This window comes from Nerophis lumbriciformis, linkage group LG06 (genome assembly GCF_033978685.3).
Source record: "Nerophis lumbriciformis linkage group LG06, RoL_Nlum_v2.1, whole genome shotgun sequence".
Lineage (NCBI taxonomy): Eukaryota > Metazoa > Chordata > Actinopteri > Syngnathiformes > Syngnathidae > Nerophis > Nerophis lumbriciformis.
Window position 1 is genome coordinate 46,262,540 of NC_084553.2, and position 21,660 is coordinate 46,284,199.

Here is a 21,660-nt window from a genome sequence, read left to right on the forward strand (position 1 = left end):
TTGATTTTTTATTAAGGATCCCCATTAGCTGGTTGCCTCAACAACCCACTAGTCTTCCTGGGGTCCACAATTCAATACAATTACAAGTAAAAGCATATAATTATAACTACACAATGCAGAAAAAAAATCAAAAAATAAAAGCATCAATAAGAAAACAAGCAAACAATTTACAGTCACAGAATAATAATTACCATATAAAACCAAACAAATCATCAATGAGCAAACTAATTTAAAGACTCAGATAAAATATGACTCTCTTTTTAAAAACCTGTTTACTTTCAATGCCGGTGAGAATTTGAGGCAGTATATTCCAGAGCGATAAAGATCTATAAATAAAATATTTCCGTAAAGCATTCTTCCTGGGACGAGGGAGTACAAAATGCCCCTCACTGGACGTCCTGGTATTATGATTATGTATAGTGCTACTGTGAACTATTTGGGCCATGGGAAAAGCAGGAGTTTTACTACCAGTTACTGATTTGAACAATATAAGAGTATTAGCTGACAACCTGTTCTGCACTGTTAGCCAGGAAAGAGAAGCATGCATTTGGTTAACATTGGTTCTTAGTGACAACCAAGAACCATCCTTGCTGCCCTATTCTGGACAATCTGGAGCTTACTGATCTCACCACTTGCAGCAGACGCCCAGATTGTAGAACAATAGTCAAGATGACCTAGATGAATGGGAACATCTATAGACAACCAACTAGCAACTGAATCAACGTAGTACCAGGCCTCTGCTGGTTTCAGCCAAACAGTGCACGTCATTTTGCCTTCTAGATATCATTATTCAACAATATCTTCAACACAGTAGCAACTATTACATCCATTACAAGAAAGGGCTTTCGGCAAACCATCATCAAATCTATTCAACCGAAAGTCAGAGCATTATCACTAGATTAGAACTTGATTTTCGTCTAAATTGTGAGCGTAATTTCGTTTTCACAGCCAATAAACAGCCCTAAGGAAATACTTTGCAAATGTAGTTAAAGGACCTTCAAACTCTCAAAGGTGTTTCTGATTAGGCTGGCTGAGAAAATGACTGTCCACTGTGAAGTTTGAGGGAGTAATAAAACGATTTATACATCTCAAAAATGAATACAGTTATAATGTCGTAGACACTCAGATGAAATAAGAAAAAAACAACATTATATGGGAGATGTCATTCAAGTATTGTCTGTGCTCACACTGTCTCCTGAGGGGGTCAGTAGAACTAAGAAGAGTTGTGTAGGTGGGCTAGGACTTGACGGGCCTCAGGGTATTTAAAAATTGTGAATAGCAGTCCATGAGCAGTGCAGTTAATGACTTAACTTCTCGCAGACTGCCCAAAAAGGTGTCAGGAACGGCCGTTTAGCAGCATACAGATTAGCAGACTCAAACGGTATTATTGCAGCATTTTTTTTGTCAGTCTTTCCTTGCAGTTAGACTAAAAATTCAGCATGGAGGAGCACAATGTCAGAAAAAATATCCACTGTTTATATAACTATCGTGATTGAGCAATGACAGCTTGGTTATATATATTTTTTTTATTGTGTTACTAAAATGCTAGGGGTAAAGTACACCCTTGGTTTATGTACATATATCATTCCACCTGCCTGAATGTTGATATTTAGTTTGGCAGATATGTAAGCACACCTTAAGGCTGTTAAGTTACTGTAAAACTAAAAAAAGGAAGATACATTATTAGGCACATGAAATGCACATACATGTAACAATAATGTTCAATCAATACAGTTTTGGCATAAACTGGAAAAAAAATCAATGCAACCATACAGGATAAAGGGTGGCTCTTATGCTGCTAGCTTAATGCAAAATTGCAATGGGCGATCCCATTGACAGGCTAAGTAAGATTAGCATCGCAATTGTTTTAAAATTGTACAAACCCCGTTTCCATATGAGTTGGAAAACCGACATCAATCTCTAAAGGATATCACCACATGGGCTCAGGAACACTTCAGAAAACCACTGTCACTAAATACAGTTTGTCGCTACATCTGTAAGTGCAAGTTAAAGCTCTACTATGCAAAGCGAAAGGCATTATCAACAACATCCAGAAACGCCGCCAGCTTCTCTGGGTCCGAGATCATCTAAGATGGACTCATGCAAAGTGGAAAAGTGTTCTGTGGTCTGACGAGTCCACATTTCAAATTGTTTTTGGAAATATTCGACATTGTGTCATCCGGACCAAAGGGGAAGCGATCCATCCAGACTGTTATCGACGCAAAGTTCAAAAGCCAGCATCTGTGATGGTATGGGGGTGCATTAGTGCCCAAGGCATGGGTAACTTACACATCTGTGAAGGCACCATTAATGCTGAAAGGTACATAAAGGTTTTGGAACAACATATGCTGCCATCTAAGCGCCGTCTTTTTCATGGACGCCCCTGCTTATTTCAGCAAGACAATGCCAAGCCACATTCAGCACGTGTTACAACAGCGTGGCTTCGAAAAAAAAGAGTGCGGGTACTTTCCTGGCCTGCCTGCAGTCCAGACATGTCTCCCATTGAAAATGTGTGGCGCATTATGAAGTGTAAAATACGACAGCGGAGACCCCGGACTGTTGAACGACTGAAGCTCTACATAAAACAAGAATGGGAAAGAATTCCACTTTCAATGCTTCAACAATTAGTTTCCTCAGTTCCCAATCGTTTATTGAGTGTTGTTAAAAGAAAAGGTGATGTAACACAGTGGTGAACATGCCCTTTCCCAACTACTTTGGCACGGGTTGCAGCCATGAAATTCTAAGTTAATTATTATTTGCAAAAAAAAAAAAAAAGTTTATGAGTTTAGTTGAATATGGGTTGAAAAGGATTTGCAAATCATTGTATTCCGTTTATATTTACATCTAACACAATTTCCTAACTCATATGGAAACGGGTTTGTACAAACAACAAACAAATGCGATAATTAGGTATGTAACAATAAACATTATAATGATAAACTGCGGTAAAATTTCACACGGTTAACATTACCGTTTTAAATCAAAATTATCGGAAAACCATGACAAGTAACACCTTAATAAACTCACGGACCGGTGACAGTGCTCATTTACTGGAGAAGCAAGCTTGCGCTAGCTACCCTAACTTCCTTGGCCTCTCTCTCCATTAAACAATGGCATTCCCCAATCTAAACGTGTACAAACATATTACTGTTAGATATTAGATATTCAATTGTGCACATTAAACTGACAGGCTGTTCTCTTTTAGACAGCAAGGTTGATCGGTACTCGAAAGAATACAGGGACAGGAAGTGAATTTGCAGGACGTCACATAAACCGTGACGTACACAGCACAGTTTTTTTTCTTTATCATTACAAATTAAAATGGAAGAAGATAAACATTTATAAACACTCAAATAAAAATAACATGACTCTTAAGTAGCCAGAACAGTAGTATACACAACATATTTATCCTGCCAATAAGGATAATGTGAAGCTATTTATTTATTTGTATTTTTTTTAATTATTGATCATTTATATCACGCTTTTGCAGATACAGGTTTAAGAAAATACATTCAAAGGTATATAGGTATATATAAGGTATATAAGGTAGAGATGTCCGATAATATCGGCCTGCCGATATTATCGGCCGATAAATGCATTAAAATGTAATATCGGAAATTATCGGTATCGTTTTTTTTATTGTCGGTATCGTTTCTTTAATTTTTTTTTAATTTGTCTTTATTGTTTTATTAAATCAACATAAAAAACACAAGATGCACTTACAATTAGTGCACCAACCCAAAAAACCTCCCTCCCCCATGTACACTCATTCTCTCTCATTCACACAAAAGGGTTGTTTCTTTCTGTTATTAATATTCTGGTTCCTACATTATATATCAATATATATCAATACAGTCTGCAAGGGATACAGTCCGTAAGCACACATGATTGTGCGTGCTGCTGGTCCACTAATAGTACTAACCTTTAACAGTTAATTTTACTCATTTTCATTAATTACGAGTTTCTATGTTACTGTTTTTATATTGTTTTACTTTCTTTTTTTATTCAAGAAAATGTTTTTAATTTATTTATCTTATTGTATTTTATAAATTTGTTTTAAAAGTACCTTATCTTCACCATACCTGGTTGTCACCATACCTGGCATAATAATGTGTTAATACCACAACTGTATATATCGGTTGATATCGGTTTCGGTTGATATCGGTATCTGTAATTAAAGAGTTGGACAATATCGGAATATCGGATATCGGCAAAAAGCCATTATCGGACATCCCTAATATAAGGTATATATAAACTATATGTTTGATGATTAAAAGTCCTTGAGTTTAAAGGGATTACAGTCACAATCTGAGGTTCAGCCTCTTCTCAAAGGCATGAATACTGCTTGTAATTTCTCCAACAACCACAGGGGGAAGGCTGTTCCATATTGTAAAAGAGTGGAGAAAGCTCCTTTTGAGGCATTTGGTGTTTGACTTTGGGATTTCCAGGGCATGGCTTGGTGGTATTCTCCCGGTGATACGACCTGAGATGTGGGCTGGGGGTAGCAACGTTTTAGGATCCGCAGGATAGCTGGGGATTTGCATTTTATACAGGGCAGTAGTTGCTGCAACTCCTTGTCGATGATACAGCTTGCTCATGGCGAACTGCTATAGGGCAAAGTCCTCATCCACGGCAATTATTTTAAGAGCCTTTTTTTGGATGTCGAGCTGCCCAAGAGTGGTCTGAGCGGCTTTCATCCAGGCTAGGCAGGAGTACTCCATAATGCTCCTGACCTGGCTCTTGTAGATGATGGCTCTGCCTTTAGCGTCAAGCTTGTTGGGCAGCTTACGTAGCGCTCCGATATGTTGACCAGCACGTTTGCAGATGTTGAATAGGTGGCTGGTCCACGTTAGTTTGGAGTCAATACAAAGAGCCAGAACCTCTATCTGCTCACAGAGCCTGGTATTAGTGGCCCCGAAGAGGAGATCCGGGGGGGATAGATTCCTCTTCCTGGACAGGATTATAGCCTTGCACTTGTTGGACTCAAAAGTGACCTTCCAGGTGTCAGCCCACCTTGGTTATAAGTGTATGAGTACATTTGAGCACATTCAACAATACCGTGATAATAATGATAATCGTAAAAAAAATTGTGACAATTGCCGTGATATGACATTTTCATATTGTTACATTCCTAGTAGTGTTGTCCCGATACCAATATTTTGGTACCGGTACCAAAATGTATTTAGATACTTTTCGGTACTTTTTGATGCTTTTCTAAATAAAGGGGACCACAAAAAATTGCATTATTGGCTATATTTGAACAAAAAATCTTAGGGTACATTAAACATATGTTTTTTTTTATTGCAAGTTTGTTCTTAAATAAAATAGTGAACACACTAGACAACGTGTCTTTTAGTAGTAAGAAAGCAAAGAAAGGCTCCTAATTTAGTCTTCTGAGCGGCAGCACGGTGGAAGAGGGGTTAGTGCATCTGCCTCACAATACGAAGGTCCTGAGTAGTCTGGGGTTCAATCCCGGGCTCGGGATCTTTCTGTGTGGAGTTTGCATGTTCTCCCCGTGACTGCGTGGGTTCACTCCGGGTACTCCGATTTCCTCCCACTTCCAAAAACATGCACCTGGGGATAGGGTGATTGGCAACACTAAATTGGCCCTAGTGTGTGAATGTGAGTGTGAATGTTGTCTGTCTATCTGTGTTGGCCCTGCGATAAGGTGGCGACTTGTCCAGGGTGTACCCCGCCTTCCGCCCGATTGTAGCTGAGATAGGCTCCAGCGCCCCCCGCGACCCCAAAAGGGAATAAGCGGTAGAAAATGGATGGATGGACGTGTGCAGTAACATATTGTTTCATTTATCATTATATTATTCTATTATCGATGCGGTCGGCGGCTAGCGTCGGATAGCGCGTCTGCTATCCAAGTCAAAGTCCTCCTGGTTGTGTTGCTGTAGCCAGACGCTAATACACCGATCGCATCTACAGCTTTCTTCTTTGCAGTATCCATTGTTCCTTAAACAAATTGCAAAAGATTCACCAACACAGATGTCCAGAATACTGTGGAATTTTGCGATGAAAACTGAGCTTTTTGTATTGGATACAATGGCGTCCCAATACTTCCGTTTCAACCATTGACGTCACGCGCATACGTCATCATACCTCGACGTTTTCAACCGGACGTTTCGCAGGAAATTTAATATTGCACTTTATAAGTTAACCCGGCCGTATTGGCATGTGTTGCAATGTTAAGATTTCATCATTGATATATAAACTATCAGACTGCGTGGTCGGTAGTAGTGGGTTTCAGTAGGCCTTAAGTGTAGATTCATCAATGGCGTTTGTTTGAATTGTGACGCTGGTTGTAAGTTTTAGAGGCGGTATGGTACCAAATATAATTCATTAGTATCGCGGTACTTTACTAATACCGGTATACCGTACAAACCCTAATTCCTAGCAATGGTGGAACACATTTGACAAAACACCAAATGCAATTCTATTTACAGTCATAATGGAATATAGTAACCAAACTCTGTAGAAACGCGGATTGACTGCTAATTTCGTAATACCAGGCTAGTCTGCTGTCGGGCAATGTTTGCCGACTACAGAAGCCTGTTCCTTATGGCAGCCCGCCACGAGTATATGAATATATTGGAAACTCTGAAGTACAACCAACACAATTCGGAATGCAACAACAGGAAACACATGCCTCCAAAGTCGCAGGAATTCAAACAAGCATCATGTGACGTCAGTTTGACTCTAGATCGGATTAATTCCATTTCGAGCGAATCGTTTAAAATAATTGTTTTTAAATCCAAACATATTGTGATTATCCACTGTAGTGTTAATACGTGCTAATAAGTCCTTTACCTGTCAATCTACCATACAGTGTAAGAGGACCACAACACAAATTCCATGAAGCGCTACTGTACATGCTAATGTTCATCAACCGTAAGTCTGTGTTTCACAGCTCATTTGACATGTGCATTTCACATCCAGCTGGACGTCCCGAAACTAATGTGGAGCAGCTGTCAAAAAAACCTCTGGATGACACACTTTCGACTCACTTGGTCAATTTATCTCTTTGGTAAACAAAGTCAGTGCCAGACTGTTTAAATTTTGAACATTATGTGGCATGACTCCACACGACACCTTTAAAAACCACTCAGTCTGCTGCAGACGTGTATTATCAACACGTGAATGAGTCCAGCATGTAAGCCGTTCCATTCACATTCAACATGACTTGGTAGCACAGGTCATTAACTTTCAATCTTTAATTAATTAATATTCAGTTGACTGTCCTAATTACAATCAATATATGGAAAGTACTGTACTGTAGCTGACAACAGCATTTGTCTTAGAAAATGTATTTATTGATTTGGACATTCATCATAAGATGAGATCGTTTTCACTCATTTCACCATTTTATTTGTTTACATTTCTTTTTACATTAATTTTGAATGACACATTATTCAACTGCATGAATGAATAATCTTGTTATTATTATGCAAGCAACGCTTTCTCTCTCTCTGTTTCAGGGTGATTTTCTTTTTCTGGATTTAAACACAGTACCCAGTTGCTTCACAGTGTGGCATCGCCATCAGAAGACTGCATTCCAGAAGACTGCATTCCAGAAGAGCAAGCTGCTGTAGTGCTCATCGAGTCATTGCTCTACTCTCCATGTACTTTTTCTCTCATTAACAAAGAGTCTTCAGCGTTGCCATCCATGGTTTCTGCCCTAATCAAGATTATATCAGTTTACATTGAAAAGATTTGCAAAGGAATGTTTACAAAGAAATTGGCAAACCCAATCAAGAAGAAAGAGAGAAGTAAAAATAAAGAGCCAAAACAGACCGCTAACTCTCAAGCACACAATCCGACTCTGTCGACCACGGTGAAGACCACAGTCAAAAAAATATCCAAATGCTCCTCAGCACGTAACATATCGCTGGAAGAAGACGACAGCAAGAACGACTGCTCGTCTCTGTCGCCCACTTTCAGTTACCGTGTAGCTATCGCAAATGGACTCCCTAAAACCGCCCCTTTTTTGAATAATAATAATGAGAGCATATTTCCAGAGGTTATTTCGATTGACAGTAGCTACTCTGACACACTGAGTGACATAAAGCCTATCCGGAAACTGGATGAGCATAAATCACACACAATGCCAGTAAGACGGAACCGGAAAAGCCTTATCAGCTTGGCTCCCTCTGATGGGAGCTCTGAGGGCGAACGAGTAGAACGCTCCAGTCTACACACTCTCCGGCTAGGTGCTCTTCGCAAATTGAGAAAATGGAAGAAGAGTCAGGAGTGCGTCTCTTCGGACTCCGAGGTAAGCAACTGGAGAAAAACTCTTGGTATCCGCAGCAAGTCTTTGGACCGTGCGGGACGACAGCAAAAGACCTCAACCCTGGAGCCCGGCTCCTCCTCTACGGGTTGCATCAGTCAGACACAGGATGTCATGGAGATGATTTTCAAGGAACTGCAGGGGATCAGCCAGATAGAGACAGAACTGTCTGAGCTACGTGGTCATGTAAACGCCCTAAAGAGCTCTATTGATGAGATTTCAAGCAGCGTGGAGGTAGTTCAGAGTGAAATTGAGCAACTCCGCTCCGGGTTTGTCCAGTCAAGAAGAGAAACAAGAGATATCCATGACTATATAAAACAAATTAGTCACCAGGCGAATAACTCAACCTTGCGCTTTCTCAATGTTCCAGAAGAAAGGTCAGAGAAAACGGAACATCTTATTTATAAATTGCTAAAAGACAAAATGGGTCTCACTGACGCACATAAAACAATTAAAATTGAGCTTGCTCACAGGTTAGGACAACAAAGAGAATGTTCTAACGCAAAACCTCGTCCTATTATAGTTATTTTTGCAACCCCCCAAGATAGGGATTTAGTTTTAAAGAAATGCTATAAACTGAAAGGAACCGGTATTACAGTTTCCACTGATAGCTTAACTCGTGATGGAAAAGACAGAAAGGATAAAACAATGTCCTCCTCACAAACCTATGAAAGCATGGACATAAAGGTATCAGGGAAAGATAAAGTAGAGAGTGATGACTGGGATTCGATGGACAGTGATAAAGAATTAGATGAGTTAAGCAGAAACAAATATGCAATGGTGATTTCGAAGCCTGCTCACAAGAGTAAATCAGAAAAAAGGCGATCCCATGAACATAGTCGTCCAGGGGGGGAGGAAGCAGGTTACTCAGGTGCAGTACACTATGCTGATGACTCATACTATGACCCTGACAAGCACGGGAAGGCTTACTATTCCGATGTTACCTCTGGTTGGCTCTCTCAGAGTGACTATTCCACACCTAAACTTAGTCGCTCTGAATCAGACTGCTCCAAACTTTGTCAGTCATACTCCGAAGACTTTTCTGAGAGCCAGTATTTTACACGGGCAAATGGCTGCTCGCTGTTGTCGTCCTCAGATCAGGAACTGTGGCAAAGAAAACAAGAAGATATGGCGTCCTCCTGGTATGCTACCACCAGTCATGAGAATCAACCTTATGAACACAATGAGATGGAAACAACAGAGACGGTTGACAGTGGGGTGAGCAATGGAATGGTATGCATTTCTGGGGATAGAAGCCACTACAGTGGATCCCAGTTGTCTTTGCAAGCAGACCTATCACCTTGGAAGGACTGGCATCATATAGAACAAGGAACAGATTCAGGCTTGGAAGCATCTATAGAGGTCAGCAGTCCGTTTGACCCAACAACCATCCCTGGTTTTCCAGAGAATATAACAAAATGCCAAGAAGTAGATTTACAATTTGAAGGAGAGGAGGAGTTTATGATGCTTGACAGAGAGCCTTCTCTGCCACCAATAACAACCCACATTATTCCTCCCGTTGTAGAACGAGAGTCCGTCAAAGCACCAGTCCGCCAGTCCAAAGAGAGTTCCAAGGTGACAACAAAAGAGAGTGTAAAAGTGTCATCGAAAGATGTCTCTAAAGCAACAGCTAAAATCACAAACAAACAAACTAAGATTGGGTCAAAAGACGACACCAACAAAATACAGGTAAAGGAAAACCCAAAAGTGTCTGCAAAAATTTCAACTAAAGCAGCAACCAATGCAACGCCAAAAGAACCCTTAAAAGAGAGGAAATCCACAGCTAAAGAGACCCTTCAGGCCCTCCCTAAAGACAGCGCAAAACCTCCGACTAAATACGCCAGCAAGTCCACTGTTGAAGAATCAGCTCAACTACCTTTGAAGGTCATTTCTAATGAAACCGTTAAACTCCGTAAAGCAGCTCCAAAAAATGGCCAAATGATGACACCAAAAGAAAGTCCAAGAATATCACCAAAACAGAGCCCTAAAATAACCCCAATAGCGAGTCCAGCCTCCACACCCAAAGAGTCCCCTAAAGAGTCCCCAAAAGAATCCCCAAAACAGTCCCCGGTGGTCAGTGCTAAGGAACCCTTACAAATGACAATTAAGGAAGTTTCAAAAGTTGCTGGGGAGGAAATAACCCAAGAAGCTTCAAAAGTTCCAACTAAAGAGATAACTCAATTACCACATAAGGAGACTAGTAATAAAACGGCCCTTAAAAAGGATTTTAGCCTTCCACCGAAAGAGGCCCCAACAGCAGCTCCGAAAGAGAGCCATAAGGTACCAGTTAAAGAAACCCCTAAAACAGTAATCTCTCAAGATGCGCCTACAGTGGTTCCTAAAGATACTCCTAAGGAAACATCAAAAGTAGTTTCTAGAGAAACATTTCCTGAAATAGATGTCAATCATAGCTTTCACCAAAATCAAAGTAAATCTACGACAATGTACCGCAGTCAAAGCGAAATCCGAACAGAGAAGGTGGAAGAGGTGCCCAAGTCATGGAGCAGTAGGCTCAGCATAGATCTCAGTGAGAAATCCTTTGGTTTTGGCTTTGGTTCAACACTACAAAGGGCAAAATCAGCTCTGGAGGTAGTGTGGAAGACTGGTCCTCAGAATACTCCTCCACCTCCTCCACCTCCTGAGGAACCTGCAAACTCTTCATCCTCATTCATGGGGCGTTTCCGCACACTGTCCACCTCTACAACTAACAACTCCGCCTCGACAGTTGTCTCACCTTCTCACAAAGAACCTGTTTACCACAAAGCAGAGGAGGAAAAGGTAGCTTCTGAGGAAGAAGTTTTTGAACAATCAGTGGACAATGAGACACACTATGTTGAGGTGATGGAACAGGTTTTGGCTAATTTGGAGAACAGGACTAATGTAGATGAAAGTGAAGACTTTGCACAGGAATGTGAGACCTCTCAGGACAATGATGCAGATGAGGATGGTCAGTCCTCTCAGGACAATGTCCCTCAGGATTTAGACACCGCTCAAGATTTCAGCGCAACCAGAGACAATGACATAAGTCAGGAGGCGCATGTCCTGGAGTATGACTGCAGGTTGGACGAGCAGTATGACGAGGAGTACAATGAGGAATATGAAACCAATGTAACTGAGGACACAGCTGAATATGACGCCATGGTGGAATATTTGGACGTGGAGGAACACGATGAGACAGAGGACAATGACGTAACAGAGGAGATGGAAGAGGGAGATGAGGAGATTGAGGAGATAGAGGAGATCATTGAGGAGGCTATTGAGGTGTCTGAAAAAGTTGAGGCACATGGGGATGAGAGTGAAAACAAAAATGCTTCAGAGGAAAAGCCTGCAGAAGCACCCCAGAAGAAGCGGGTACGGCCGACATTTAAGGAGGCGGCTCTGAGGGCCTACCGGAAACAGATGGCGGAATTGGAGCAACAGATCCTGGCAGGAGGTAAGACTTGATTTGTTACATACAATATTTTATAAATAGCTTGAGAAGGTTCTGGATTCAAATTCTGTGTATGCATACATTTTTACGCTGGTTCACTATAGGTACTCTGGTTTTCTCCCAAAGTCTAAAAACATCCATGTTAGGTTAAGACTCTTAATTGGCCATTGGTGCAGATGTGTGTAAATTGTTGTTTGCGTATAAATAGCATGTGACTGACTTGTGACCAGTCCAGGGTGTGCCCCATCTCTAGCCCAATGTCAGCTTGGACAGCCTCCAGCTCTAAAACTTGTATACACTTTATTTAAAATGTATTAGCATAATTTACCACCAACTGCAAAGTACTTGTACTATGCTGTACATCTGATTATGGAGCATGTTCTATCATAGTAGTCTAATTGCTTTGTGGTAAGGAGTAAGATCCAAGGGACATGACGCTATTTATTCAAGTAATGTTACATTTTTTTGCGGCAGACAAGAGCACATTTGTAGCACTCAAGGTCGAGTCTAATTATACAGTCTATACCGACTAGTGTTAGACATAAATAAATGGTGGTATGAAGGTCTATCTAATTGCCTTTAGAAACAGTTTTAGGTACACTTTACAGTATGATGCAATAACCCTTAAACACATTGCAGTGAACCATAATACATAATCAGTGCAATATTTAACAGTGCATATTAATTCACATTCCTTTTCTGGAAGAGTCAATCTGACAAATCTGACTCATTGTCAAATTGACTCACGACTTAGTGTTGTTGTGTGCTAGGTGAGGCATGAAGTAGATTCCGGGCATATGACTCATTAGCAAAATGTGCGACCGGTTATGGTTTTTGATGACTTTTGGCTTGTTTTCCCGAAGTTTGCCGGCAGACACTGTTTAAATAGTTTAAGTCATTCTTGGTTTGCATTATTCAGTCATACTGTGAGGCGTGATTAATTTCTTCATATTGGACATTGCCACTGGAATAAATCCCATCACAAATATCGATATTGTGATGTATAGTTAAGCTTTCTCTAACAGTACAATAAGTGGCACGCATGGGCATTATGACTGTCTGATGTCCAAGTACTATACTGACACAAATATAAGGCACTATCTTTTCCCCGAGAGCAAAGTCTGAAAGTCAGGTCGTCTTATATTCAGTGGTTGAAATATTTTTGGTTGAAATGACGAATCAGAGCTTTTCTTCCCGTTACTCACACATACCAGTAAGAGATTCAGTTATTAATACCCAAATACTCTGCTCAGTGGCCTTGTGGTTAGAGTGTCCGCCCTGAGATCGGTAGGTCGTGAGTTCAAACCCCGGCCAAGTCATACCAAAGACTATAAAAATGGGACCCATTACGTCCCTGTATGGCACTCAGCATCAAGGGTTGGAATTGGGGATTAAATCACCAAAATGATTCCCGAGCACGGCCACCGCTGCTGCTCACTGCTCCCCTCACCTCCCAGGGGGTGAATAATTGGATGGGTCAAATGCAGAGGACAAAGTTCACCACACCTAGTGTGTGTGTAACAATCATTGGTACTTTAACTTTAATAAAAGACTGTGTTTTTTTTTCCTAGAAAAAAAATATTCTAAAAAATACAAGTTATCTTATATTTGGGTGTCTGGAGATTAAAAAAAAAAAAAAAGCAGGTGGCGCAAAGCAACTTTTTCACAAGCAAGTCAGAGCTTTCCTTTCTTTTTTTCTTTATTCTTTCTTTCTCAAACACACTCGTGACCTGGAGAGATGTTTTTGCAACACAAATTGTATTATACATGTATTGCAATGTACCAGTTTTTAAACAGATTATTTTATTTGCTTGTTTTCTTTGCCAAATAAATATTTTTCTTAACTGCGCTTTGAAGAAGCTTGGGCCAACACGGTACTTGTTAATGTGCAGTTATCTCCTGGTGGCGGTAACTGCATGTTAAACATTGCTGAATATATGTACAAGTTATGGCCGGTGATTAGATTTTGGAAGTGATCCTGATCATTTCTACTACTCTACCTTACGTACATTTGCATTACGAGCCTCAACTTCTGTTTGTATGCTAGCGGCCCCGCCTCCACCCACAGAGACAAAGACAGTGCAGCCTGTTTTGAAGAAAACAAACATGCATGGACATGGCAATTTCATTTGTCCTTTGATAAACTACCTCCGACAGTAGTTTATGTATTCGTTTGGGTTTGTCTGTCTGTCTGTTAGCAACCTAGCTCAAAAAGTTATGGGCAGATTTTGATTAACTTTTCAGGAAATGTCAGGAAATGTTTCAGGAAGTCTTTCGGAAGATAGGGCCTGGCGGAGGTCTGCAGTGCTTTTCTACTTTAATGCTTCAATGCTTGCTGAATTCAGGTTTTACTGAGGCCCCTTCTACACTAAGGTTATCCAGGGTAAATCCCACCTGACCTTATCCTTGTCCACACACACACAATGGTCGTTTAAGACCCCATCCCCCGCCTCCGTCACCCGGCGCAACGCAACCGAGTACGCATGCACGCAAAATAAAATGCGCGTCATAGTCACCTCTGACCTGGAAGTGTATTCTTACCCTGTGTTTCAATGTAGCCTATTGCCACATTTCTCTCAACAGTAAACATTGCTTGCCTCACCATCAGCAGCTGTTAGACTATTGTAGTGAATCACACCTGAGCCATCATACATCAATCATATCTTTAATGGACGTGTGAAAGTAAACAATGTGATAAATAACATTTTACGACAATCATAGATATCTGTTCAGGACACTGTGCTTGTAGGCTGAAATTGGCGGTCGTACTTGACGGCCACAACCACTTCATGGCTGTACAATAGTTACGGAGTACAAAACTAGACGTTGAGTAATCACTCGACATACATCACGGACAGTAACTAGTAATAGTCTGCTTTGCCAGTCCAAATGTATTCGTTGTTTGTCGTTGTCTCCCCTTCGACAAATGGACAAAGTTTTTCACTAAGTAGAATCACAGCTGACCTGGACATTCGAAAGTTCTCTTGCCGTTCAGCTGACACAACACACACGTTGACAAAAATATCCCACCAATCTGCCGTTCTTCCATACCTTATCCAAAAACCGTCGCTCAAACATTGCTATGTTGCCGTCTGAGATGTGTTGTATCCGAAATAGCTGCAATCGCGCGTTTGCTTCTCTTAAGGCAGTGGTTCTTAACCTGGGTTCGATCGAACCCTAGGGGTTCGGTGAGTCGGCCTCAGGGGTTCGGCAGAGCCTCCGCCGCGGAGGTCAAGACACGCCCGACTCATCGTGAAAATAAAACTTCTCCCTGTCGGCATATTATGGATACCCCCAAACAATGTTCCCTCTAATTTTCCAAATGCGTGAGCAAACGCAAACACTCCTTGAGCATTCGGTGGAGCACATGTGAGCGACGTCAGACGTGCACATGCACTGGTCACACCTGCAGCACACCTGTCCCAAACCTGACAAATAACAAGTTCAATGTTTTATTATTGTAATCAAATGACAGCAGTCATCTCCATGAGATTATTGTCTAATATAAGTGTTTTGGCCCAATTACAATGAATATAACATATTGTTTTTCATGAGTTGTGTACTAGTATTGTATCTCTGGGTGGGGGGTCCTACTTTGGAAATAATGTGTACCCCTTTCAGATATCGCATTTAGTTTCCACTAAAACATTCACATGTTGCACAATGAGATGTAAACATGGGATCATGTGCACATTCCTGTAACTTTCTGTTTGGAAAATATACCTTTATTAGTATTTCTTTAATATAATAACATCATTTTATGATTATGGTTCGGGTTCTGTGAATGCGCATATGAAATTGGTGGGGTTCGGTACCTCCAACAAGGTTAAGAACCACTGTCTTAAGGTATTGATGTGTGATTTCCACACGGGCATGTCTGGATGACTTGCCTCCATTTTTTCAGTGGTTACCTCCGAGTTACGAAACTGGTTGTTATGAAGCTGGCTGTGGCGCGTTCTTTTCTGACGTCACTTCCTGTGTGGGAGGCGTTCTTTCTGGCGTCACTTCATCTCCGAACTCAGTTTGTAAACGATCAATGAGTCCCTACACTGCAAAAACTGAAATCTCAGTAAGATTGAATATCTCAAATAAGGGTGATATTTGCTTATTTTCTGTCTGATAAGATAATTCTTCACACTAAGCAGATTTTATGTTAAAGTGTTTTACTTGTTTTAAGGGTTTTAGTCCTAAATTATCTCAGTAAGATATCACAGGTTGTTGCTGAGATTTTATGACCTATATTGAGTAAAATATGCTTCAAACTAGAATATCAACTGTTGCAAAGCTGTGTCATCAACACTCACAAGTATAAAACTACTTTTTTAAAGTAATAATTTCTTATTTCAAGCATGAAAAAAAAATCATGACTTTGACACAATTGTGTCTCATATTAAAACAGATGACAGCCAAATGGACTTTGCTGTTTTATTTTCAATGAAACAATAGAAAATACGTACTCATAGTAGTACAGTTGTTATTAGTGAGAATATACTTATTTTAAGGTATTTTTGGGTTCATTGAGGTTAGCTAATTTTACTTATTTTGGAAAGTCTTGACAAGCCGAATTTTCTTGTTCTACTGGCAAATAATTTTGCTTAGTTCAAATAAAATACCCCTAATTTTTTGTATTTTTCTTTCTTGTTTTTGAACACTGACTTTTTGCAGTGTACAAAGCTAAGAGCCGGAGACTCAAGAAAATAGACGGCGCGCTTACCCGTGTAAAAAATTGTCCGAGGAGGGGGACCTTAAACGATGGGTTAGTGTGGCTGAAACGGGGCTTAGGCTAAACAATTATTCGTTTAAAGGCCTACTTAAGCCCACTACTACCGACCACGCAGTCTGATAGTTTATATATCAATGAGGAAATCTTAACATTGCAACACATGCCAATACGGCCGGGCTAGCTTACTAAAGTGCAATTTTAAATTTTGCGCAAAAAAACCTGCTGAAAACGTCTCGGTATGATGACGTCAGCGCGTGACATCACGGATTGTGGAGGACATTTTGGGACAGCATGGTGGCCAGCTATTAAGTCGTCTGTTTTCATCGCAAAATTCCACAGTATTCTGGACATCTGTGTTGGTGAATCTTTTGCAATTTGTTCAATGAACAATGGAGACAGCAAAGAACAAAGCTGTAGGTGGGAAGCGGTGTATTGCGGCCGACTGCAGCAACACAAACACAGCCGGTGTTTCATTGTTTACATTCCCGGAAGATGACAGTCAAGCTTTACCATTGGCCTGTGGAGAACTGGGACAACAGAGACTCTTACCAGGAGGACTTTGAGTTGGATACGCAGACACGGTACCGTGAGTACGCTTGCAGCTGCGGCTTCCAAACATTTGATCGCTTGCCCGTACGTGTGTGCCGCTATGTGCATGTCACGTACGTAACTTTGGGGACTTTGGGGAAATATATGTGCTGTATGAACTTTGGGGAGGTGAACTGTACTTTGAGCTGTGGGATTGAGTGTGTTGTGCAGGTGTTTGAGTTGTATTGGCGGGTTATATAGACGGGAAGGGGGAGGTGTTTGTTATGCGGGATTAATTTGTGGCATATTAAATATAAGCCTGGTTGTGTCGTGGCTACTAGAGTATGTATATGTCTTGTGTTTATTTACTGTTTTAGTCATTCCCAGCTGAATATCAGGTCCCACCCGCCTCTCACAGCATCTTCCCTATCGCAATCGCACCCACTGCCCTCTAGTCCTTCACTCTCACTTTCCTCATCCACAAATCTTTCATCCTCGCTCAAATTAATGGGGATATCGTCACTTTCTCGGGTCCGAATCGCTCTCGATGCTGGTGGCCATGATTGTAAACAATGTGCAGATGTGAGGAGCTCCACAACCTGTGACGTCACGCTACTCGTCTGCTACTTCCGGTACAGACTAGGCTTTTTTATTAGCGACCAAAAGTTGCGAACTTTATCGTCGATGTTCTCTACTAAATCCTTTCAGCAAAAATATGGCAATTTCGCGAAATGATCAAGTATGACACATAGCATGGACCTGCTATCCCCGTTTAGATAAGAAAATCACATTTCAGTAGGCCTTTAAGGGGTTAAACGACTTAGTGTAGACATAACCTGGGTACTCTTCCGCCTCATCAAAACATATCTAATGAGGACCAGAAATGCTTTTGTCTCTTTGGGGACAGTACTGCATCTTACCACATATGGCTAAAAGGCCATGATTGGAAAGTGCACACATGCATTCTCTCCCTTCATTAGGCTTATGCCTTCATCTCATGTAGCTGATGTGTTTGCTCATCATGTGTGTGCTGTGATGCGTGCTGGCTGGTCTGTGTGCTAGCTGTGAAGGGAGTCTCAGCAGTGCTGCCACTCCTGCCAGGCCTGTCTTCAACTGGCTATAGCAGTGTCTGTATTCAGATGCTAATTCACACTCCCAAGGGCATTCTGTAACCAGGTCAGCCTTGCTTGGAATATTTATAGAGGTCTGCTGCTAGTGAAGTTTTGCCACTTGCTCCTAGGAGGAACGACAGAGGTGCACCCCCTTTATGCTTAGTGCATCATTTCTTAGGAAAGCGTAGCTATGAAAACTGCACTTAAAGGCAGAGAGGAGCCTCTGGTTTTGTGTCGGTGATACCCACGGATTTCAAATTAGACTGATTCTATATAGCTCTTTTCACCAGGGACAGCACCGCCTCTTCCGGGCATTTTTATACTCGGCAACTTTGGACGAACAAACTTTCAAAGAGTTTAAGAAGTTACCTTTGGCCTTCTCGTTGAGTTCTAATGAGCTCCAGTCCCTGCCTTTTCCCCGCATTACTATAATTGTTTAAATCAAGGTCTCAGGAACAAGAAATTAGTAAGTTCCTCATAGAACTAAACAAATATTAAACTATCCCAGTAGCCACAGGCAAATGTTTAGTCATAGTTGTGGGGGAAAGCTGAGGTGACACACAAGTACACTATGAGTTCATGCCTATTCCTCTATGCTTAGTTGTAGTTGAGTCACCTCAGGGAAGCACAAGTCCTTAAACCAACTCGCGACTAACAATTCACAGGCTCACAGCAGTCTATTAGGTACACTGTTTCAATATCCACTTCTCTGTTCTCAATTGTTGATGACTGATGATGAAGTGAAGTGAATTAAATTTATGTAGCGCTTTTCTCTAGTGACTCAAAGCGCTTTACATAGTGAAACCCAATATCTAAGTTACATTTAAACCAGTGTGGGTGGCACTGGGAGCAGGTGGGTAAAGTGTCTTGCCCAAGGACACAACGGCAGTGACTAGGATGGCGGAAGCGGGGATCGAACTTGCAACCCTCAAGTTGCTGGCACGGCCGCTCTACCAACCGAGCTATACCACCCCAATAGATGATAACAACCAAATCTAAATAGTGATATGCAATATGGCCTAAAAACTATATCACGATATACTGAATATTGCACTCTCCCACGATAACGATATGAATCCCGATTTGTTATTTGATATGTAAATAAAAATAGAGCCATTACAAAATGGGTTACAATTTGGCTGCTACCGTACGCGGTAACATATTGCATCATTTCCAATTGGATTATTTTCTCAAAACTACTTGCTGATTTATTGATAACATATGGGTTGTACTTGTATAGCGCCTTTCTACCTTCAAGGTACTCAAAGTGCTTTAACACTATTTCCACATTCACCCATTTACACACACATTCACACACTGATAGCTGTCATGCAAGGCCCTAACCACGACCCATCAGGAGCAAGGGTGAAGTGTCTTGCTCAAGGACACAACGGACGTGACAAGGTTAGGAGAAGGTGGGGATTGAACCAGGAACCCTCAGGTTTCTGGCACAGCCACTCTCCCAACTGCGCCACGCCGTCCCCACGCTGTTTGTTAAATATTTTGTTTTTTGCCCTGAAAGTCCTCCTTAGTCCAGGGACTTATCTCATGAGTTTGTAAACAATAACAAAAACGCAGAAAAATATGTTGTGATACTAAAAAATATCGATCTAATCACTGTTGAATCGCCGTATACTGATACTATACCTGGAGTCGTTACTGTCGATGTTTGCATGGATCCGCCCAACTCTGTTCAAGAGCTTTGGCTTAGTGGTTAGCATGGATTATTGTATCCCACAGTGTGTAGTGCAGGGGTCGGCAACCCAAAACGTTGAAAGAGCCATATTGGACCAAAAATACAAAAAACAAATCTGTCTGGAGCCGCAAAAAATTAAAAGCCGTATATAAGTCTTATAATGAAGACAACACATGAAGTAAGTGTCTATATTAGCTATATTAGCCTACTATCGAAGTGACTGTCTGTCGCAGGCTGAAGCAAATCTCCGTTGATAGAAATGCTAAAATGTAATATTTATTCTAAACATTTTAACAACATTAGAAACCATTAGTAAATCAGATACTCAAAAGGTGAGATAACTCCTGGGAAGGTATATATGTGTGTGTCCAAGTTAAAGAAAACTGCAGGCTGTCTTCTTTTAATTGATGTATTACAATCTTTGGCAAGCTAGGCAATGTTTGCTGTGGTCTGGAACAACATGGCGCAGAAACAACTTTCTGAAATTCAGCCAATATTACATACAGATAATGTGTCATGAGAAATGCAAAACTAAATTATATACAAATAGGATAAAAATAAAGGAAATTAAATGAGCTCATATATACCCACAAATGAGGCATAATGATGCAATATGTACATACAGCTAGCCTAAATAGCATCATGGCATTGATAAGCTTGCAGTCATTCACTGACCAAATATGCCTGATCAGCACTCCAACAAGTCAATAACATCAACAAAGCGCATCTTTGTGCGTTCACGCACAGCATAAAATGTTTGGTGGACAAAATGAGACAAAGAAGGAGTGGAAGATTTTACATGTCACAGTCATGCGTCACAGTCCGCACTATGGTGAGTTCAATAACCGTGAAAATGAGTAGGTTCACCAAATACTCTCATCAGTGAAGCATACACACAAACACATTAAACAGTGGGCTTTCTAACAATCGGTCATGTTTGTCCTCAAAAACAAAAAACATACAAAAACAAATAAGTTATTTTGTTCCCCATTTTTTTCAATCCTTTTTTAAAAATGCTCCAGGGAGCCACTAGGGTGACACTAAACATACTTGCCAACCCTCCCGGATTTTCCGGGAGACTCCCGAAATTCAGCGGCTCTCCCAAAAACCTCCCGGAAGAAATTTTCTCCCGAAAATCTCCCGGAAGTCAGCCGGAGCTGGAGGCCACGCCCCCTCCAGCTCCATGCGGACATGAGTCCAGTGTGCGCACACAAGGAGACGAAGCAGAAGAACGAGACCGTAGTCGAAGAGCGCAGGGGAGACACTTCTCCAGGGCCGATGTATGCTCGGGGCAACACCCTTCACCTTACCCGGCAGTGGGTCTCCACAGCGGACGACTTTAGGGTGAATGATGAGTCCAGCGATTAGTTGCAAATCTTGCTTTATTGATTGCTTGCACACAGCCAATCCAACACAAAACCAACTAGTCCCTCCCCGCAGTCACGCTACCGCTGCCTCTCTTCTCTCGCCCACACACTCACTGACGTCACTCACCTCACATGCTGTCACCTATTAAAGGGCCACACACACACACACACACATACTCTACTCTCATAACACGCAGTACAGTTAGTAGAACAACTGTGTTTTCATTACTGTGTATTTGATAGGTGCCATTGCCCCGGAATTGTATTGCATTGTACTTTCAAGTACAACAATGAGTAGATGAGTGTTATGTGTGAGTATATGTGTAAATAAATGAACACTGAAATTCAAGTATTTCTTTTATTTATATATATAATAAAATAAATAAATATATATATAGCTAGAATTCACTGAAAGTCAAGTATTTCATACATATATATATATACATATATATATATATATATATATATATATATATATAAATATGTATATTTATATACATATATATAAATA

The 21,660-nt window shown here is 41.0% G+C and overlaps 1 protein-coding gene across 3 annotated transcripts in view; it reads left to right on the top strand.

Moving 5' to 3' along the window:
- Positions 1–21,660, top strand: part of LOC133608863 (protein unc-13 homolog C) — a 384,474-nt gene that overhangs the window by 48,221 nt on the left and 314,593 nt on the right. For all 3 annotated transcript variants that reach the window (XM_061964459.2, XM_061964461.2, XM_061964460.2), the window contains exon 2: positions 7,485–11,726. In XM_061964459.2, coding sequence (XP_061820443.2) covers positions 7,673–11,726 — 4,054 coding nt within the window. In that variant the 5' untranslated portion in view covers positions 7,485–7,672. The remainder of the gene's footprint in view (positions 1–7,484; positions 11,727–21,660) is intronic.